General features: G+C 37.5%; 1 protein-coding gene across 1 annotated transcript in view; it reads right to left on the reverse strand.

The window, feature by feature from the left end:
* EYS (eyes shut homolog) overlaps positions 1 to 24,276 on the reverse strand; it is a 233,477-nt gene that overhangs the window by 206,985 nt on the left and 2,216 nt on the right. Inside the window, 1 exon segment of the mRNA XM_043438967.1 lies at positions 18,010 to 18,119. Within this exon segment, the coding sequence (XP_043294902.1) occupies positions 18,010 to 18,119 (110 nt within the window).

Genomic DNA, 24,276 nt, shown 5'->3' on the forward strand with positions numbered 1-24,276 from the left:
TATTGTCTTCAAAAAGAGGTAGGACAAAATATAAAAGATAAAAAGAGAGACAAAAGAGTTAGGGACAGAGATCCATCCCAGGAAGGGAGTCTTAATAGAGGAAGTTTCCAAACACCAGGAAACCCTCTCACCAGTGGGTGTGGGAGAAGTTTTTGAATCTCAGAGGGCAACCTAACAGGAAGGAAAAATAAATAAAACCCACAGATTACAAGCTTAAATGCAACTCCTAGCAGAAAAGTACCCCAGACACCCTCATCCGCCACCAGCAATTGGGGGCTGAACGGAGAGGAGCGGGCTGCATTGCTTAGGGTACGGACCAGACCTGAAGGCCTTGAGGGCAATCTGAGGGAGCTAATGTAAGAGAGCAACTTAAACTGTGGGATAGCAAGAAAGAGAGAGAATTAACCTGCAAAAAGCCCTAACCTAAGGCACAGCCAGCCCGTTCACAGAACAAAGGACAGAGAAGAGCTAGCTGGCTGCGGACTGGCCCATCCCCCACTGGAGGCAGGAGGCAGGGGGGAGGAGAAAGGGGCAAACTCGGCCCCAGTGAGGGCATCCCCTACCAAACTGCAAACAGGCTTCCAGTTTCTAACCAAAGACTTCCTGAGATTCTGGTTGGTTGACATCCGCCGGGAGGGTCACAGCCAGAGATCAGCTCCCCAGAAGAGACACAAGGTGCACCAGACTGCCAGGCTGGAGACTGAGGCGGGGACAGGGAGGGGAGAAGTCACACTGCACCTGAAGAGAGTGCACTCATCAAGCTCCTGGCTTCCTGAGTTGCTCGGATGGGGAAGGCACAAAACGCAGGCCCAACTGAGTCTGCGCCTTTGTGGAGTACCCAAAAACCTGAACCTGAGTGGCTTAGGCCTGGAACATGCACGCAACTCAGGGCCCGCTCCCTGGAGAACAACCTGGAGCCTGAGCAGTGTGGACGGGGAAAGCACACACGCTGCGAGCGGGGGCAAACCCAGAGTGGTGAGAATACTGCGAGTGCTCCCCAAACATGCCAGTGATATTTGTCTGCAGCGCCCCTCCCTCCCCACAGCACGACTGAACAAGGGAACCTAAACAAGAGACCACCTCTGCCCACTTCTGTCAGGGTGGAAATTAGACAACGTAGAGACCTGCAAAGAGAAGCTAAATAAACAAAGGGAACCACCTTAGAAATGACAGGTGCAACCGATTAAAAATCCCTGTTGTTAACACTGATTACACTGGATGGGCCTATAGATATTGAGAAGTATAAGCTGGAAAAAGGAGCTTTATGAAACTGAATTGAACCCACACTGCCCACAACAACTCTAGAGAAATTCCTAGATATATTTTTACTATTTTTAAATTATTTTTTCTTTTTTTTTAAAGTCCTCTATTACTCCTCTATTACTCCTTAATTTTCATTTCTATAACCCATTATAACTTGCCTAAAAGACCCTATTTTTAAAGTGATCTTCATATATATTTCTTAATTTTTTTGTGTTTTTATTTTTAATATTGTACTTTTAAGGGTCTAACCTCTACTCTAGATTTTTAATCTTTGCTTTTCAGTATTTTATATCAATTTTGGACATTTAAGAATCCAATCTTCAGTACCCATTTATACTCAGGAGTGTGACTATTGGTTTGATTACTCTCTCCCCCTTTTTGACTCTCCTTTTTCTCCCCCAGATCACCTCTATTTCCTCCCTCCCCCTTCTCTTCTCAATTCAATTCTGTGAATCTCTGTGGGTGTTCTGGGCTGCGAAGAACACTTAGGGAACAGAGTACTGCCTAGATCTGTCTCTCTCCTCTTGAGTCCCCCTTTTTCTCCTCCTGCTCATCTCTGTCTCCCTCCTCCCTCTCCTCTTCTTCATGTAACTCTGTGAACCTCTCTGGGTGTCCCTCACTGTGGAGAATCTTTTCACCACTAACCTAGAAGTTTTATTATCAGTGCTGTATGGAGGGAGAAGTCTTGAGGCTACTGGAAGAATAAGACTGAAATCCAGAGGCAGGAGGCTTAAGCCCAAAACCTGAGAACACCAGAGAAATCCTGACTACAGGGAACATTAATTAATAAGAGATCATCCAAAAGCCTCCATACATACACTGAAACCAACCACCACTCAAGAGCCAATAAGTTCCAGAGCAAGACATACCACGCAAATTCTCCAGCAACGCAGGCCCATAGCCATGAGCATCAATATACAGGTTGCCCAAAATCACACCAAACCCACAGACCCATCTCAAAACTCATTACTGGATACTCCATTGCACTCCAGAGAGAAGAAATCCAGTTCCACCCACCAGAACTCCGATGCAAGTTTCCCTAACCAGGAAACCTTGACAAGCCAATCGTCCAACCCCACCCACTGGGAGAAACCTCCACAATAAAAAGGAACCACAGACTACCAGAATACAGAAAGTCCACCCCAAAAATAGCAATCTAAATAAGATGAAAAGTCAGAGAAATACCCAGTAGGTAAAGGAACATGAAAAATGCCCACCAAACCAAACAAAAGAGGAGGAGATAGGGAATCTACTTGAAAAAAGAATTTAGAATAATGATAATAAAAATGATCCAAGATCTTGAAAACAAAATGGAGTTACAGATAAAAAGCCTGGAGACAAGGATTGAGAAGATGCAAGAAATGTTTAACAAGGACTTAGAAGAAATTAAAAAAAAAAAAAAAAAGTAAATTAAAAATGAATAATGCAATAAATGAGATTAAAAACACTCTGGAGGGAACCAACAGTAGAATTAAGGAGGCAGAAGATAGGATAAGTGACGTAGAAGATAAAATGGTGGAAATAAATGAAGCAGAGAGGAAAAAAGAAAAAAAAAAAGAATCAAAAGAAATGAGGACTACGTCAGGGACCTCTGGGACAACGTGAAACACCCCAACATTCAAATCATAGGAGTCCCAAAAGAAGACAAAAAGAAAGGCCATGAGAAAATACTCAAGGAGATAATAGCTGAAAACTTCCCCCAAATCGGAAAGGAGATAGTCACACAAGTCCAAGAAACCCAGAGAGTCCCAAACAGGATAAACCCAAGGTGAAACACCCCAAGACGCATATTAATCAAATTAACAAAGATCAAACACAAAGAACAAATATTAAAAGCAGCAAGGGAGAAACAACAAATAACACACAAAGGGATTCCCATAAGGATAACAGCTGACCTTTCAATAGAAACTCTTCAGGCCAGAAGGGAATGGCAGGACATACTTAAAGTAATGAAAGAGAATAACCTACAACCCAGATTACTGTACCCAGCAAGGATCTCATTCAGATATGAAGGAGAATTCAAAAGCTTTACAGACAAGCAAAAGCTGAGAGAATTCAGCACCACCAAACCAGCTCTTCAACAAATGCTAAAGGATCTTCTCTACACAGGAAACGCAGAAAGTTTGTATAAACAGGAACCCAAAGCAACAAAGTAAATGGCAACGGGACCATACTTATCAATAGTTACCTTAAATGTAAATGGGTTGAATGTCCCAACCAAAAGACAAAGACCGGCTGAATGGATACAAAAGCAAGACCCCTATATATGCTGTGTACAAGAGACCCACCTCAAAACAAGGGACACATACAGACTGAAAGTGAAGGGCTGGAAAAAAATATTTCACGCAAACGGAGACCAAAAGAAAGCAGGAGTCACAATACTCATATCAGATAAAATAGACTTTCAAATAAAGGCTGTGAAAAGAGACAAAGAAGGACACTGCATAATGATCAAAGGAACAATCCAAGAAGAAGATATAATAATTATAAACATATGCACCCAACATAGGAGCACTGCAATATGTAAGGCAGATGCTAACGAGTATGAAAGGGGAAATTAACAATAACACAATAAAAATGGGAGACTTTAATACCCCACAAACACGTATGGATAGATCAACTAAACAGAAAATTAACAAGGAAACACAAACTTTAAATGACACAATGGAACAGCTAGACCTAATTGATATCCTATAGGACATTTCACCCCAAACAATCAATTTCACCGTTTTCTCAAGTGCACATGGAACCTTCTCCAGAATAGATCACATCCTGGGCCATAAATCTAGCCTTGGTAAATTTAAAAAAAATTGAAATCATTCCGGTCATCTTTTCTGACCACAATGCAGTAAGATTAGATCTCAATTACAGGAAAAAAACAACAACAACAACCTAATAAAATTTTCAACATATGGAGACTAAATAACACACTTCTGAATAACCAACAAATCATAGAAGAAATCAAAAAAGAAATCAAAATATGCATGGAAATAAATGAAAATGAAAATGAAAATACAACAATCCAAAACCTATGGGACACTGTAAAAGCAGTGCTAAGGGGAAGTTTCATAGCAATACAGGTTTACCTCAAGAAACAAGAAAAAAGTAAAATAAATAACCTAACTCTACACCTAAAGCAACTAGAGAAGGAAGAAATGAAGAACCCCAGGGTTAGTAGAAGGAAATAAATCTTAAAAATTAGGGCAGAAATAAACACAAAATAAACAAAACAGACCATAGCCAAAATCAATAAAGATAAAAGCTGTTTTTTTTTTTTTTTAAAGATAAATAAAATTGACAAACCATTAGCCAGACTCATCAAGAAACAAAGATAGAAGAGCCAAATGAACAAAATTAGAAATGAAAATAGAGAGATCACAACAGACAACAATGAAATACAAAGGATCATAAGAGACTACTACCAGCAGCTATATGCCAATAAAATGGACAACTTGAAAGAAATGGACAAATTCTTAGAAAAGTATAACTTTCCAAAACTGAACCAGGAAGAAATAGATCTTAACAGACCCATCACAGCATGGAAATCGAAACAGTAATCAGAAATATTCCAGCAAACAAAAGCCCAGGACCAGATGGCTTCACAGCTGATTTCTACCAAAAATTTAGAGAAGAGCTAACACCCATTTTACTCAAACTCCTCCAGAAAATTGCAGAAGAAGGTAAACTTCCAAACTCATTCTATAAGGCCAACATCACTCTAATACCAAAACCAGACAAAGATCACACACACACACACAAAAGAAAACTACAGGCCAATATCACTGATGAAAATAGATGCAAAAATCCTTAACAAAATTCTGGCAAAGAGAATCCAACAACATATTAAAAAGATCATACAACATGACCTAGTGGGGTATATCCCATGAATGCAAGGGTTCTTTAATATCTGCAAATCAATCAATGGAATACACCACATTAACAAACTGAAAGATAAAAGTCATATGATTATCTCAATAGATGCAGAAAAAGCCTTTGACAAAATTCAACATCTATTTATGATAAAAAAAAAAAAAAAAAACTCTCTAGAAAGCAAGAATGGAAGGAACATACCTCAACATAATAAAAGCTATATATGACAAACCCACAGCAAGCATTACCCTCAATGGTGAAAAGTTGAAAGCATTTCCCATAAAATCAGGAACAGGACAAGGGTGCCCACTCTCACCACTACTATTCAACATAGTTTTGGAAGTTTTAGCCACAGCAATCAGAGCAGAAAAAGAAATAAAATGAATCCAGAAACAAAAAGAAGAAGTAAAACTCTCGCTGTTTGCAGATGACATGATTCTCTACATAGAAAACCCTAAAGACTCTACCAGAAAATTACGAGCTAATCAATGAATATAGTAAAGTTGCAGGATATAAAATTAACACATAGAAATCCCTTGCATTCCTATACACTAACAATGAGAAAACAGAAAGAGAAATTAAGGAAACAATACCATTCACCATTGCAACAAAAAGAATAAAATGCTTAGGAGTATATCTACATAAAGGAAAAAAAAAAGACCTATATATATAAAACTATAAAACACTGATGAAAGTAATCAAAGAGGACACAAATAGATGGAGAAATATACTGTATTCATGGATTGGAAAAATCAATATTGTTAAAATGACTATGCTACCCAAAGCAATCTATAGATTCAATGCAATCCCTATCAAGCTACCAACAGTATTTTGCACAGAACTAGAACAAATAATTTCACAATTTGTATAGAAATACAAAAAAACTTGAATAGCCAAAGCAATCTTGAGAAAGAAGAATGGAATTGGAGGGATCAACCTGGCTGACTTCAGACTATATTACAAAGCCACTGTCATCAAGACAGTATGGTACTGGCACAAAGACAGAAATATAGATCAATGGAACAAAATAGAAAGCCCATAGATAAATCCACTAGCCTATGGACACCTTACCTTCGACAAAGGAGGCAAGAATATACAGTGGAAAAAGACAACCTCTTTAACAAGTGGTGCTGGGAAAACTGGTCAACCACTTGTAAAAGAATGAAACTAAAACACTTTCTAACACCATACACAAAAATAAACTCAAAATGGATTAAAGATCTAGATGTAAGACCAGAAACTATAAAGCTCCTAGAGAACATAGGCAAAACACTCTCTGACATAAATCACAGCAGGATCCTCTATGACCCATCTCCCAGAATATTGGAAATAAAAGCAAAAATAAACAAATGGGACCGAATTCAACTTAAAAGCTTTTGCACAACAAAGGAAACTATAAGCAAGGTGAAAAGACAGCCCTCAGATTGGGAGAAAATAATAGCAAATGAAGAAACAGACAAAGGACTAATCTCAAAAATATACAAGCAACTCCTGAAGCTCAATTCCAGAAAAATAAATGACACAATCAAAAAATGGGCTAAAGATCTAAACAGATGTTTCTCCAAAGAAGACATACAGATGGCTAACAAACACATGAAAAGATGCTCAACATCACTCATTATCAGAGAAATGCAAATCAAAACCACAACGAGGTACCATTACACTCCAGTCAGGATGGCTGCTATCCAAAAGTCTACAAGCAATAAATGCTGGAGAGGGTGTGGAGAAAAGGGAACCCTCTTACACTGTTGGTGGGAATGCAAACTAGTACAGCCACTATGGAGAACAGTGTGGAGATTTCTTAAAAAAAAACTGGAGATAGAACTGCCATATGACCCAGCAATCCCACTCCTGGGTATACACACTGAGGAAACCAGAACTGAAAAAGACACGTGTATACCAATGTTCATCACAGCACTGTTTATAATAGCCAGGACATGGAAGCAACCTAGATGCCCATCAGCAGACGAATGGATAAGGAAGCTGTGGTACATATACACCATGGAATATTACTCAGCCATTAAAAATAATACATTTGAATCAGTTCTAATGAGATGGATGAAATTGGAGCTCATTATACAGAGTGAAGTAAGCCAGAAAGATAAAGACCAATACAGTATACTAACGCATATATATGGAATTTAGAAAGATGGTAACGATAACCCTATATGCAAGACAGAAAAAGAGACACAGTTGTATAGAATATAATTTTGTGCTCTATGGGAGAATGCTAGGGTGGGATGATCTGAGAGAATAGCATTGAAATATATATATATATATATATAATCAAGTGTGAAACAGATCACCAGTCTAGGTTTGATGCATGAGACAAGTGCTCACAGCTGGTACACTGGGATGACCCAGAGGGATGGGATGGGAAGGGAGGTGAGAGGGGGGTTCAGGATGGGGAACACATGTGAATCCATGGCTGATTCACGTCAATGTATGGCAAAAACCACTACAATATTGTAAAGTAATTAGCCTCCAAATAATAAAAATAAAATTAAGGGAAAAAAAGTCTTTTCCAACCCCAGAGTTCAAAAGCATCAGTTCTTCAGCACTCATTCTTTATTATGCACCAACTCTTACAAACATACATGAATACTGGAAAAGCCATAGTTTTGACTAGTTGGACTTTTGTTGACAAAGTAATGTCTCTGATTTTGCTATCTAGTTTTGTCAATTTCTCCCAAGAGCAAATGTCTTCTAATTTCATGGCTGCATCAGCAGTGATTTTGGAGACTGAGAAAATTAAGTCCATCACTGTTTTTATTGTTTCCCCATCTATTTGCCATGAAGTGATGGGACCAGATGCCATGATCTTATTTTTTATTTATTTATTTTTTTTGAATGTTGAGTTTTAAGCCAGCTTTTTTACCTCTCTTTCACCTTCAAGAGTTTCTTTAGTTGCTATACAGCCTTGACGAGTACCTTTCCCAATTTGGCATTGGTCTGTTGTTCCAGGTCTGATTCTAACTGTTGATTCTTAACCTGCATACAGATTTCTCAGGAGACAGGTAAGTGAGAGTGAAAGTCAGTCACTCGTGTCTGACTCTTTGCATCCCCGTGGACCATACAGTCCATGGAATTCTCCAGACCAGAATACTGGAGTGGGTAGCTGTTCCCTTCTCCAGGGCATCATCCCAACTCAGGGATTAAGCCCAGGTCTCCTGAATTGCAGGCAGATTCTTTACCATCTGAGCCACCAGGGAAGCCCAAGAATACTAGATTGGGTAGACTATCCCTTCTCCAGAGGATCTTCCCTACTCAGGAATCGAACTGGGGTCTCCTGCATTGCAGGTGGATTCTTTACCAGCTAAACTAAAAGGAAAGCCCATCTCTTTCCTATCTCTTTGATAATTTTCCACAGTTTGTTGTGATTCACACAGTCCAAGGCTTTAGTGTAGTCAATGAAGCAGAAGTAGATCCCCTCCCTCCAGGAATTCTCTTCCTTTTTCTATGATCAAACAGATGCTGGCAATTTGATCTCTGGTTCCTCTGACTTTTCTAAATCTGCATTGAACATCTAGATGTTCTTGGTTCACATACTGTTGAAACCTAGCTTAGAGAATTTTGAGCACTATTTTGCTAGCAGGTAAGATGAGTGCAATTGTGCATTAGTCTGATCATTTTTTGACATAGCCTTTCATTGTAATTAGAATGAAAACTGACTTTTTCCAGTCCTGTGTCCACTCCTGAGTTTTCCAAATTTGCTGGCATATTGAGTGCAGCACTTTCACAGCATCATCTTTCGGGACTTGAAATAGCTCAACCGGAATTTTATCACCTCCACTAGCTTTATTCATAATGATGCTTCCTAAGGCCCACTGAACTTCACATTCTAAGATTTCTGGATCTAATTGAGTGATCACATAATATGGTTATCTGAGTCATTAAGCTTTTCTTTCTTTCTTTTTTTTTAATAATTTTCTGCATATTCTTGCCACCTCCTTAATATGGTAGCAATGGTCTATGCCATTTCTTTCCTATATTGAGCACATCTTTGCATGAAATGTTCCCTTGTTATCTCTACTTTTCTTGAAGAGATATTTAGTCTTTCCCATTCTATTGTTTTCCTCTATTTCTTTGCATTGATGACTGAGGAAGGCTTTCTTACCTCTCCTTGCTATTCTTTGCAACCCTGCATTCAGATGGGAATATGTTTCCTTTTCTCCTTTGTCTTTCACTTCTCTTCTTTTCTCAACTATTTGTAAGGTCTTTTCAGAAAACCATTTTGCCTTTTTGCACTTCGTTTTATTGGGGATGGTTTTGATCACAACCTCCTGTACAATGTTACAAACCCCTGTCAATAGTCTTTCCGGCACTCTTTCTGTCAGATCTAATCCCTTGAACCTCTTTGTCATTCACATTGTAAAATCATAAGGGATTTGACTTAGGTTATATCTGAATGGCCTATTGGTTTTCCCTACTTTCTTCTATTTAAGTCTGAATTTTACAATAAGTGTTCATAATCTGAGCCACAGTCAACTCCCAGTCTTGTTTTTGCTGACTCTGTAGAGTGTCTCTATTTTCGACTGCAAAGAAAATAATCAATCTGATTTCAGTGTTGACCATCTGGTGATGTTCATGTGTTGAGTTATCTCTTGTGTTGTTGGAAGAACAACACAAAACTCTTTTAGCCTTTTGTCCTGCTTCATTTTGTACCCCAAGGCCAAACTAGCCTGTTACTCCAGGTGTCTCTTAACTTCCTACTTTTGCATGCCAGTCCCCTATGATAAAATTGACTTTTTTTTTTCCCCCTGATGTTAGTTCTAGAAGGTCTTATAGGTCATTATACAACCATTCAACTTCAGCATCTTTGCCATTAGTGGTTGGGGCATAGACGTGTTTTACTGTGATACTGAATGTTGTGCCTTGGAAACAGACAGAGATCATTCTGTCGTTTTTGAGATTGCACCCAAATACTGCGTTTCAGACTCTTTTGTTGACAATTAGGGCTACTCCATTTCTTCTAAGAGATTCTTACCCACAGTAGTAGATATAATGGTCATCTGAGTTAAATTCACCCATTCCCATCAACTTTAGTTGACTGATTCCTAAAATGTTGATGTCCACTTTTGCCATCTCCTGCTTGACCACTTCCAATTTATCTTGCTTCATTGACCTAACATTCCAGACTCCTATGCAACATTGTTATTTACACCATTGGACGTTACTTTCACCACCAGACACATCCTCAACGGTGTGTTGTTTCTGCTTGGCTCAGCCTCTTCATTCCTTCTGGAGCTATTTCTCAGCTCTTCTCCAGTAGTTTATTGGGCACCTACCAACCTGGGAAATTCATCTCTCAGTGTCATATCTTTTTGCCTTTTCACACTGTTCTTGGGGTTCTCAAGACAAGAATGCTGCAGTGGTTTGACAGTCCCTTCTCCAGTGTACCAGGTTTTGTCAGAACTGTCCACCATGACGCATCCATCTTGGGTGGCCCTACATGGCATGGTTCATAATTTCATTTAGCTAACCAAGGCTGTGGGCCACATTGTTTCTGAGATATAAGTTCTCCCAAGTTATCGATTGACCATTTATCCTGTATTTTCTAACGAATATTATTATTCACATTTGCATTTAAGTAAACAAATGTGTTTCATATATCTCTATTTTATATTTTAAATTCAGTCATGGCCTTTTATAGGATACATAAACAGTATTTAATTTACCATGAGGAGAAACTTGAAAGTTAACTAGTGAGAACTACATGTCTTTACTCAATGCAAATAAGCTGGGTCAGTGGAACCTCAGGAAATTGTGGATTATGTGTATATGTTTTGTATGAAAGACAAACTGAGACCAAACATTCCAGTCATGGAGTTTGTAGAGAGTCTATATATTCTTGCTACAGAGGGTGGTATAGAGGGACTGGTAAATTACAACTGTGAGCCAAATATGGTCTTCCACTTATTTTTGAAAATAAAGTTTTATTGGAAAATAATAAAATCCATTTATTTGCATACTGCCTATGGATGATTTCCCCTTGCAATAGCAGAGTCGAGTTACTGTGATAATACCACATGTCTCAGAATGTATAAAATATTTACTATCTTATTCATTACAGAAAAAAAAGTTTGCAATCTGCAAGTTAAAGTATACAATGATTTGTTTATTTTATGGTTTTCTGATGCTTATTTCTTATTTTACAATAACTAATTTAAATGCAGTAAAATACATTTTTCATAAAAAGTATGTTTTCCCTATAAATTTGGTAATAAGTTTACTAAATCACTTTAATGATTCACCACTGAGAATAGTGACATCACTGACTACATGAAGCCAGAATACATATGTTTGCTCAAGAACCATCAGCATCTACTTAAATGTTAGGGATTATTTTAAAAATCCCCTTACACTCATGAGCTGGGTTCAGATGCAGGAGGTATTCTTATATAACACTCTGTGAAGCATGAATTTTCATTTAGATCAAATGACTATGCCACAATTATTTTCTGCATTTTCTATGGCAAGTTTGTCTGTACACACAAAAACTAAAGTGATTGTTATACATGTTTTGGCTCAGTAAACAGAATAAATAGGCACACAGTTAAAAGATAAAAGACAATACCCTTAAATCAGATATTTCAAATAGATAATCAGTTCATTTCAATGATAGTTTGATTTTTCCTTTCATTTTATTGAGTTAAAATAAAGCTTTATAAATTTATTCTGTTGAAGGCAAGCAATGTGACAACATTAAGAATGCTCTTGAAAATTCATTAAAAATATTCAAAGAAAAAGTTATGTGTGCTGTGTTACTGTGCTAAAATTTTATATTTTGTTAAATTTATCATGAATATGCATTGTTTGCTCAAGTTGAGAAAAGTGTGGAAAAGATATGTACTTGGAATTTATTGTGGTTCATTCCTAATTCATATTTTAAAAGCAAACCAGAAGTGATGTTCACACAAGAATATAATCTATAGTTGAAAATTTTATAAATAATTGAAAATATTCACAGGTCAGCAGATAATTTTTTCTATAAAGCTGATATTGAAAAAAAATATAACACAATAAAATGTGCTTTCTCTTGGTGCCATCCATTATCAATTTGGATTTTAGAAATGTTTAAACTTGTGAAGAATGACTGAAAATAATACAGTGTCTCAAGAAGGTTTTGACATTTTAGTGAAGAATTTTGTAAGTTTTTATTGCATCTCATTCAAAGTCAGCTACAAATACTTTATAATAAAAACAAACAATAAGATAAGCACACAGATCAGTTTCTGAAGGTTTCAGTTAATTATTCTTATTTTTAAGAATTAAAACTTATCCCTATACAATACAATGAAGACACTTAACAAGTTCAATGAATTCAAAACTGCTCACGATTATAAATGTTATAATTAGGCTTTGTAATAGCTACACCTGTGGGATACAACATTTGAAGGAGACCCTATATTTCATATATTAATTTTGTGCAGGATATAATGGAACTCAATCACAGCAACCTAAGCCTTTTCAAACATCCAACAGAATCATATGTAGAGATCATTTATTTCATTAGGATTTGCTTTGAAAATGTTTGCAAAAAATAACTCTGAAATGAATAAAAATATAGCTCTTATGGAAATACTTTATTGATGTATTTTAGGCAAAAAAAAAAAAAAAGAAAAGAAAAGAAGAAGAAGAAATTGAGAATACTTAACACTACCAGATTTTCATTTGAGATTAACAGGAACCTCAACATGTGCTCAAGTAAGTGAAAATGTCCTCAAGTAAGATGGTATAGTTATCAGAAGAGTCAACTGAAAGTATTAACAAGTTTAAATTTATTAATCATAAATGTAATTTTTAAGAGGGTATAGGTAAAGTTCCAAAACATTACAACTGTAAGACCGTATTGACAAAAATACTCATTCTTCAGAAAAAAAAAAAAAAAACAACAACAACAACAACTATACATAGCTTCTGCTTATATAATTTGTAACATTTCAGATAATCAATTTAAATATGTTTTAAAATGTCCTTTTGATTTACAGAGGACAAATTACAATATTTTCTTTGGAAATTATATGATTAAAAATAAATTTTGAATAGAGCTACTTAAAAAAAAAAGGGGGCTTCCTTTGTGGCTCAGCTGGTAAAGAATCTGCCTGCAGTGCAGGAGACCTGGGTTTGATCCCTGGGTTGGGAAGATCCCCTGGAGAAGGGAAAGACTACCCACTCCAGAACTCTGGCCTGGAGAATTCCATGGACTGTATAGTCCATGGGGTCGCAAAGAGTTGGACACAACTGAGTGACTTTCACTTTCACTTTCTGTCAAATAATGCCATGTTTTGGAAGATAAATTGCCTGGTCTTCTTCCCTGGTGGCTCAGAGGTTAAAGCATCTGCCTCCAATGTGGGAGACCTGGGTTCAATCCCTGGGTCTGGAAGATCTCCTGGAGAAGGAAATGGCAACCCACACCAGTTCTCTTGCCTGGTGAATCCCATGGATGGAGGAGCTTGGTAGGCTACAGCCCATGGGGTTGGAAAGAGTTGGACACAACAGAGCAACTTCACTCACTCACTCACTCACTCATACATCTGCAGGATGCGGTAAGATATTAAAAAAAAAAAAAAAAAACTTTCAAATTATATCCTTTTTCAAGGAAATAAATTATGTGAGGGAAAAGCCCTGAAAACATTCCTTTAAAGACAGCTGTTCTCACAGCCTGCCAACCCTTCCTATTATAGGAAATGTCTGATACACCAGATGGTCAATACAAAAATCAGATTGATTATATTATTTGCAGTCGAAGATGGAGAAACTCTATACAGTCAGCAAAGACAAGACCAGAAGTGGACTGTGACTCAGATCATGATCTCCTTATTGCCAAATTCAAAATTAAATTGAAGAAAGTAGGGCAAATCAATTGACCATTCAGGTGTGACCAAAATAAAATCCCATATGATTATACGGTGAAAGTGACAAATAGATTCAAGGGGTTAGACCTGATAAACAGGGTGCCTGAAGAACTATGGACTGAGGTTTGTGACATTGTACAGGAGACAGGGATCAAGACCATCCCCAAGAAAAAGAAATGCAGAAAAGAAAAATGAATGTCTGAAGAGACCTTACAGATAACTGAGAAAAGAAGACAAGTGAAAGGCAAAGGAGAAAAGAAAAGATATGCGCATCTGAATGCAGAGTTCCAAAGAATAGCAAGGAGAGACAAGAAAGCCTTCCTCAGTGATCAATGCAAAGAAATAGAGGAAAACAATAGAATGGGAAAGACTAGAGGTCTCTTCAAGAAAATTAGAGATACCAAGGGAATATTTCATGCAAAAATGGGCACAATAAAGCACGGAAATTATATGGACCTAACAGAAGCAGAAGATATTAAGAAGGATAGCAAGAATACATGGAAGAACTATACAGAAAATATATTAATGACCAAGATAACCACGAATGTGTGATCACTCACCTAGAGCCTGACATCCTAGAATGCAAAGTCAAGTGGGCCTTAGGAAGCATCACTGTGAACAAAGCTAGTGGAGGGGATTGAATTCCAGTTGAGCCATTTCAAATCCTAAAAGATGATCCTGTGCAAGTGCTGCACTAAATATGCCAGCAAATTTGGAAAACTCAGCAATGGTCACAGGACTGGAAAAAGTCAGTTTTCATCCCGATCTAAAGAAAGACAATGCCAAAGAATGTTCAGACTATTGTAGAATTGCACTCATCTCACATCCTAACAAAGTAATGCTCAAAATGCTCCAAGTCAGGCTTCAACAGTAGGTGAACCATGGATTTCAAGATGTTCAAGCTGGATTTAGAAAAGGCAGAAGAACCAAAGATCAAACTGCCAACATCCATTGGATCATTGAAAAAGCAAGAGAGTTCCAGAAAAGCATCTACCTCTGCTTTATTAACTACACCAAAGCCTTTGACTGTGTGGATTACAGCAACTGTGGAAAATTCTTCAAAAGATGGGAATACCTGACCACCATACCTGCCTCCTGAGAAATCTGTATGCAGGTCAAGAAGTAATAGTTATAACTTGATATGGAACAACAAACTGGTTCCAAATCTGGAAAGGAGTACATCAAGGCTGTGTACTGTGACCCAGCTTATTTAACTTATATGCAGAGTACATCATGTGAAATGCCAGGCTGAATAAAGCACAAGCTGGAATAAAGATTGCCAGAAGAAATATCAATATCCTCAGACACACAGATGACAACATCCTTATGGCAAAGCAAAGAATAATTAAAGAGCCGCTTGATGAAAGTGAAAGAAGATAGTGAAAAACATGGCTTAAAAGTCAACACTCAGAAAACTAAGATCATGACATCTGGTCCCATCACTTCATGGCAAATAGTTGGGGAAACAATGGACAGTGAGAGACTTCAATTTTTGGGGCTCCAAAATCACTGCAGATGGTGACTGTAGCCATGAAATTGAAAGGTGCTTGCTCATTGGAAGAAAAGCTATGACCAACCTAGACAGCATATTAAAAAACAGAGACATTACTTTGTCAACAAAGTTCCGTCTAGACAAAGCTATGGTTTTTTTCCAGCAGTCTTGTGAGAGTTGGACTATAAAGAAAGCTGAGTGCCGAAGAATTGATGCTTTTGAAATGTCGTGTTGGAGAAGACTCTTGAGAGTCCCTTGGACTGCAAGGAGATCCAACCAGTCAATCCTAATGGAAATCAGACCTGAATATTCATTGGAAGAACTCATGCTGAATCTGATTTTCAATACTTTGGCCACCTGATGTGAACTGACTCATTTGAAAAGACCCTGATTCTGGGAATGCTTGAAGGCCAGAGGAGAAGGGGATGACAGAGGATGAGATGGTTGGATGGCATTATTGACTTGATGGACATGAATTTGATTAAGCTCCAGGAGTTGGAGATGGACAAGGAAGCCTGGGGTGCTGCAGCCCACTGTGTCATAGAGTCGGACACAACTGAGCAACTGAACTGACCTGAACCAATACACCCTATTAAACTTTTAAATCTATCTGAACTATGATAGGTGGAAGGATTTGTAAATGTTTGGAGCTATCACTCTTGACAGTTTGAGAGACACATAACTTTTGCTTTTACCAGGAAAGGATTCTTTAGGTGTCTACATGTGACAGGAGACAGCATTGCCCAAAATAATTTTTAAATATACTGATAGTCTGCTATAATTCCCAGAATATGAAAACTGTAGAAGAGTTCAAAGATGAGATAAGAATGGTTTAAACACAATTTCACTGTTAAATATTTAATGAAAGATTTTAAAAAAGTACTATTGGTTTCAACAATGATTTTATTTCACATCTTTAAATTCATTCGAGAAGGAATAAAACATTTTTACTCTTTATGAAAGGAAATTTGCCAGAAATGACTTGTTACATAAGGAGAAACGTTAGATACAATTTTGCAAATATGTGCAAAATATACACTATTTCTTTTTTTTTTTATCATGAGAAATCTTTATTTTTTTTCCATTTATTTTTATTAGTTGGAGGCTAATTACTTTACAATGTTTTAGTGGTTTTAGCCATACGTTGACATGAATCAGCCATGGATTTACATGTATTCCCCATCCCAATCCCCCCTCCCATCTCCCTCTCCACCCCATCCCTCTGGGTCTTCCCAGTGCACCAGCCCCAAGCACTTGTCTCATGCATCCAACCTGGGCTGGTGATCTGTTTCACCCTTGATAATATACATGTTTCGATGCTGTCCTCTCAAAACATCCCACGATTGTCTTCTCCCACAGAGTCCAAATGTCTATTCTGTACATCTGTGTCTCTTTTTCTATTTTGCATATAGGGTTATCGTTACCATCTTTATAAATTCCATATATATGCGTTAGTATACTGTATTGGTCTTTATCTTTCTGGCTTACTTCACTCTGTATAATGGGTTGTAGTTTCATCCATCTCATTAGAACTGATTCAAATGAATTATTTTTAATGGCTGAGCAATATTCCATGGTGTATATGTACCACAGCTTCCTTATTCATTTGTCTGCTGATGGGCATCTAGGTTGCTTCCATGTCCTGGCTATTATAAACAGTGCTGTGATGAACATTGGGGTGCACGTGTCTCTTTCAGATCTGGTTTCCTCAGTGTGTATGTCCAGAAGTGGGATTGCTGGGTCATATGGCAGTTCTATTTCCAGTTTTTTAAGAAATCTCCACACTGTTTTCCATAGCGGCTGTACTAGTTTGCATTCCCACCAACAGTGTAAGAGGGTTCCCTTTTCTCCACACCCTCTCCAGCATCTATTGCTTGTAGACTTTTGGATAGCAGCCATCCTGACTGGCGTGTAATGGTACCTCATTGTGGTTTTGATTTGCATTTCTCTAATAATGAGTGATGTGGAGCATCTTTTCATGTGTTTGTTAGCCATCTGTATGTCTTCTTTGGAGAAATGTCTGCTTAGTTCTTTGGCCCATTTTTTGATTGGGTCATTTATTTTTCTGGAATTGAGCTGCAGGAGTTGCTTGTATATTTTTTAGATTAATCCTTTGTCTGTTGCAGAAAAAGAAGTGAAAGGAATCCCGATGGGAAAAGAAGAACTGAAACTCTCGCCATTTGCAGGTGACATGATCCTCTACATAGAAAACCCTAAAGATTCTACCAGAATATACACTATTTCTAAATGAATGTTTGTACCTAAGAATAAAATCTATTTTATCATGATAATAAGACTGTTTAACTTGTGTCCAGATTCTCCATATATTATGAAATATGTAGCAGAATAATTATTTAATTGTTAACCAAATTGATCTCTTAATTTTATCACTAAAAAGTCTGAGTATATAATCACTAAGCTTGTATTTGTCAGTAATAATTGAAACATTTAAATTTTAAGTTGAAATAAATGACAAAATTAAACCTAATTTTGTGTATGTATTTATACATGCACGTGTATTTTTACCTGAAAATGGTTCCTCACATTCACAAAGGAAGCTACTTGCAGTAATATTTCTAGAGTTCCCATGGAAACAGATATGTCATTGACATTGACCAATTATTTCTGAACAAGTTATGCTATTAAAGATAAAATAAAATAAATGTTTCAACTAGATTAAAATATTTACATTGAATTCATAGATTGTTTTAATTGATCATAGAAGTTTCCTAAATTCTTTAATTTTTAATATCATAACATTTTCAAAAAAATGTAATTTTAATTTAGAAATAGTGCCTCATGTGGATGGATTTAAGTGGAAACAAAATTAATTTCAGTAAACCTTAATATCAGTTTTTCCATCCTCCTACCACAAGACAGGGCTTCCCAAGTGACGCTAGTGGTAAAGAACCTACCTGCCAATGCACGAGACGTAAGAGCCTCAGTCTCAGTCACTGGGTTGGGAAGATCACCTGGAGGAGTATGGCTGCTGCTGCTAAGTCGCTTCAGTCGTGTCCGACTCTGTGCGACCCCATAGACGGCAGCCCACCAGGCTCCCCAGTCCCTGGGATTCTCCGGGCAAGAATGCTGGAGTGGGTTGCCATTTCCCTCTCCAATGCATGAAGGTGAAAAGTCAAAGTGAAGTCGCTCAGTCGTGTCCGACTCTTCGCGACCCCATGGACTGCAGCCCACCAGGCTCCTCGGTCCACGGGATTTACCAGGCAGGAGTACTGGAGTGGGGTGCCATTGCCTTCTCTGGAGGACGTGGCAATCCACTCCAGTGTTCTTGCCTGGAGAATCCCATGGAGAGAGGAGCCTGGTGGGCTGCAGTCGATGGGATCACAAAGAGTTGGACACAACTGAGTATACACACACATCACATGACACAATACTAAAAATACTTTTATGATTGTTGGTATATGGGCTTCAGCTAATTTTTATGATAATTTGAATGTGTTAATTATGTTTTGAGAGTAGATAATTACATGTAAATCCCAGTTCTTCAACGTACCCTGGTAACAGGGCAGTGACGCATTCAAATGTTTGTTGTGTTTTAGCCCTACCATGTAGCCAAGGTAATGATTCAGACAAGGAAAATACAAAGGTATTATACCATTTGAAGAAAAACTAGGGCATGAAGTTTCAGTCAAGCAAGAAAAAATAAGCACTAGCATTCTGCTCCACAGCATTGCACTTCAAAATATTATGTCAAAAATAATATATTTTATACTTAAAATTTCGTTCTAAGAGGATGGATCTCAGATTGATGATTTCCACAGTTAAAGCAAATCAATGAAATAAAGCTTAATCTAAAATTCTTTGAAAAAAATAGAAAAGACTGCTTGGATTCTCAGAAGCATTTTCTTGCTGCTATACCGTTTTCCAAATCCCACTTGTACAAACTATGTTTTGCTATATCAAAAGCCCAAACTTTGCATAGCATATATTTCTGTGCAATTAATCATTTCATAATATCCTTCATAGAGGAATGTGCCTACGAAGTTCCAGGGCCTAACAAAATTCCAATGGACAAACGTCCTTACAAAACCATTTCATATAAATTCACAATAGCCCTGTCACCCACTATAATGAAATTTTAATTTAATTTGTGAGAAGTTTTGGCCAGTTGTTGCTTTTCAGATTCCTTATAGATTGACATCCCTCTTCACTAATGCAGAACTCCTCATCCTTCATTTACCTGTAAGCAATCTCCAAAACAATGAAAATATGTCAATATGATTCTGTGCCAACATACTCCCATACATAAAAGTTAAAGTACTAGTAGTATATTCAATAGGTCATGTTCTGTTTCAGTCTGTGTGGGGGGTGTAATGGGCTAAACTGTGACTCCCCCACAACATTCTTATCTTGAAATCCTAATGCTTTTAACCTGATAGTGTGACTTCCCTGAAGACAGGGTCTTTAGAGAGATAGTAAAGATTAAATGAAGTGACTAGTTTCAGTTCAGTTCAGTCACTCAGTCATATCCAACTCTTTGCGATCCCATGGACTGCAACACTCCAGGCTTCCCTGTCCATCACCCGGAGTTTATTCAAGCTCACGTCTGTTGAGTTGGTGATGCCATCCTACCATCTCATCCTCTGTCATCCCCTTCTCCCACCTTTGATCTTTCCCATCATCAGAGTCTTTTCAAATGAGTCAGTTCTTCACATCAGGAGGCCAAAGTATTGGAGTTTCAGCTTCAGCATCCATCCTTCCAATGAACACCCAGGACTGATCCCCTTTAGGATGGACTGATTGGATCTCCTTGCAGACCAAGGGACTCTCAAGAGTCTTCTCCAACACCACAGTTCAAAAGCATCAATTTTTTGGTGCTCAGCTTTCTTCACAGTCCAACTCTCACATCCATACATGACCACTGGAAAAACCATAGCCTTGACTAGATGGGCCTTTGTTAGCAAAGTAATGTCTCTGCTTTTTAATATGCTGTCTAGGTTGGTCATAACTTTCCTTCCAAGGAGCAAGTCAGTAGTTTAGGTCCTGACCAAAAATGGCTGATGTCCTTAGGAGAAGAGGAGGCACAGATACCACAGAGCAAAGGAAGGTGAAGACCCAGGGAGGAGGTGGACAATGAGCTAAAGAGAGGCCTCAGAGAAACCAGTCCTCCCGACACCTTGACTGGGACCACTTAGCCTCTAGAACTTTGATAAAATAAATTTCTTTTGAAGCCCCTCACACTGTGGTTCTTTGTTATGGTAGTGCTAACAAAAAGGCACAGTAAACATTCTCAATTTCTTTCTATTCTCAGAAAGATACAGAATGTTGCTAATATTCTAATATTTTGGTATCTTCTGGGACTTCAAATTGAAGTAATTGTTTATAACTAGAATATACTAATACTATATATTCAGTGTTTTAAAAATAATATTAGGTATTTTACATGTTTAAATTTTAGTTATTCATAGTATCTACTGTTAAGTTACTAATAAATAAACAAACATTGGAAAATAATTCAATGCAATCATGATAAAAGTGCTGAAATAATATCCCATGATATATGATTGCATCTGTGCCAGTTAATATTATAATAGATGGTAGAGATTTTTCTGGCCAAATATTCTCTAAAATTATTTGGACAGGCTAAAATGTATGCTTTAAAAGCTTTCAATTAAATTGCATTTTCATTCACCCTAAATCAGAAACTTGAGTGTTTTTTTTTTTTTTTTTCTTTTTTTCTTACCTGTTTTAATTGTAATTATCTGCTACAATTTGAGTCAGGGTAACTTACATGTTTTATCACCACTGCCAGTAGAGTCAAATGGGAATTTGATCCCAGTTATACGGAGAGGATGTCCAGTGGATATTTCTGGGATTAAGCTCTGAAATAGCCTCAGAACTTCCTCCCTAAGGAGTCTGAAGTTACTTTTTGAATCATTGGCTTAAATGAATTTTGGAGCCTACCGAGTTTCTCTGTTACATTTTATGGTACAGTCCCCTCAAATCTGGCTCCAATGGAGTCTTCCCAGGCACACAGAAGAACAACCTTGTTGAAGCCCCTCAAGCTTGCAAAACAAAACTGCAGTTATAGCCCTGAGTCTAGCCTGCTCCAGCCACATCAGCTGCTCACATGCATTCCCTTCTCCTGACCAAAATGTACTGTGAGTCTGTTAGATATTTTCTCATCCTGTCATTGCCAACTATGTCAGGTTTGTCAAATCCCCTTTGTTAGATCCTTTCTCCACCCCGGACCTCTTAACTCTACATGTCAGGTATCTGAAACTGTCGTTGAAAGAAATTCTTTCACACATTCCCAAACATCAAATGTCCCCTATATTTTTTTCATTTTTTTCTTCACTTGCCTTTGATGATTCAAATTCCTTAGTAAACTTTCAAGTAGGAATAGTCTATTCCACTTAAATTCTCATATCAGTCTCAGGTAGCCTAAGGTTACACTGTTTTTAAGCTGCCCTTCTTCTTGGCTTCATCCACTGACCAAATATCTTCCTTTGCAAACTTTCCTCCTTAATGCCTCTCATTTAGCATATGAAAACCATTTAAGATTTTTTTAAAGTTAATAGTTATATCAAGCTCTCTCCCTCCTTGTTATTTTGATCTTTCAATCACTTTATAGAGTGTCGTCCCAACACTATAGAGAACACTGCTTTGTGTTCACAATTATTTCTCCTTCTCTAACTCTCCCAAACAGCTTCAATAATTTTTCCCCAACAAGGTAGTTTTTTATCATCCTTAACTCAGCAATAACCTTCATTCTACACTATAATCCAGAACTGCTTTCCCCAAATACTATAACCATGGGAATTTCATTCAAAAACTAAACATATTATTCTGATAATTTTTAATGGGATATTAAGAGTGAATTTGGACAGTGATGTAAAAATAAGTGTTTTAGGATAAAACACATATGCTTTTAAGAAATCTTCTTTAAATAGGCATATATTTTAGAGAATACTTGATAGGATTTTTATATTCTTGGAATTCAACTTTAGCCTATTCTAAAATTTTTACCAAATTCTTAAAAATGTAGCCTGCTTGATGGTAAGTAGCAATGTATGAATTCAGTCTATATTACTATTTTAATAGAGTGATGTCATTTTTTTTTTCTTTTGCCATTTATTTTTATTAGTTGGAGGCTAATTACTTTACAATATTGTAGTGGTTTTACCCATACATTGACATGAATCAGCCATAGATTTACATGTATTCCCCATCCCGATCCCCCCTCCCACCTCCCTCTCCACCCAATTCCTCTGGGTCTTCCCAGTGCACGAGCCCCAAGCACTTGTCTCATGCATCCAACCTGGGCTGGTGATCTGTTTCACCCTTGATAATACACATGTTTCGATGCTGTTCTCTCAAAACATCCCACGATTGTCTTCTCCCACAGAGTCCAAATGTCTATTCTGTACATCTGTGTCTCTTTTTCTATTTTGCATATAGGGTTATCGTTACCATCTTTATAAATTCCATATATATGCGTTAGTATACTGTATTGGTCTTTATCTTTCTGGCTTACTTCACTCTGTATAATGGGTTGTAGTTTCATCCATCTCAATAGAACTGATTCAAATGAATTCTTTGTAAAGGCTGAGTAATATTCCATGGTGTATATGTACCACAGCTTCCTTATCCATTCGTCTGCTGATGGGCATCTAGGTTGCTTCCATGTCCTGGCTATTATAAACAGTGCTGTGATGAACATTGGGGTGCACGTGTCTCTTTCAGATCTGGTTTCCACAGTGTGTATGCCCAGAAGTGGGATTGCTGGGTCATAAGGCAGTTCTATTTCCAATTTTTTTTTTTTTTTTTTTTTTTTTTTAAGAAATCTCCACACTGTTCTCCATAGTGGCTGTACTAGTTTGCATTCCCACCAATAGTGTAAGAGGGTTCCCTTTTCTCCCACTCCCTCTCCAGCATTTATTGTAGACTTTCGGATAGCAGCCATCCTGACTGGAGTGTAATGGTACCTCATTGGGGTTTTGATTTGCATTTCTCTGATAATGAGTGATGTTGAGCATCTTTTCATGAGTTTGTTAGCCATCTGTATGTCTTATTTGGCAAAATGTCTGCTTAGTTCTTTGGCCCATTTTTTGATTCGGTCATTTATTTTTCTGGAATTGAGCTGCAGGAGTTGCTTGTATATTTTTTAGATTAATCCTTTGTCTATTGCTTCGTTTGCTATTATTTTCTCCCAATCTGAGGGCTGTCTTTTCACCTTGCTTATAGTTTCCTTTGTTGTGCAAAAGCTTTTAAGTTTCATTAGATCCCATTTGTTTATTTTTGCTTTTATTTCCAATATTCTAAGAGGTGGATCATAGAGGATCCTGCTGTGATGTATGTCAGAGAGTGTTTTGCCTATGTTCTCCTCTAGGAGTTTTATAGTTTCTGGTCTTACACTTAAATCTTTAATCCATTTTGAGTTTATTTTTGTGTATGGTGTTAGAAAGTGTTCTAGTTTCATTCTTTTACAAGTGGTTGACCAGTTTTCCCAGTACCGCTTGTTAAAGAGGTTGTCTTTTTTCCATTGTATATTCTTGCCTCCTTTGTCGAAGATAAGGTGTCCATAGGTTCGTGGATTTATCTCTGGGCTTTCTATTCTGTTCCATTGATCTATACTTCTGTCATTGTGCCAGTACTATACTGTCTTGATGACTGTGACTTTGTAGTAGAGTCTGAAGTCAGGCAGGTTGATTTCTCCAGTTCCATTCTTCTTTCTCAAGATTACTTTGGCTCTTCGGGTTTTTTGTATTTCCATACAAATTGTGAAATTATTTGTTCTAGTTCTGTGAAAAATACCGTTGGTAGCTTGATAGG

This window comes from Cervus canadensis, chromosome 20, assembly GCF_019320065.1.
Source record: "Cervus canadensis isolate Bull #8, Minnesota chromosome 20, ASM1932006v1, whole genome shotgun sequence".
Classification (NCBI taxonomy): Eukaryota; Metazoa; Chordata; class Mammalia; order Artiodactyla; family Cervidae; genus Cervus; species Cervus canadensis.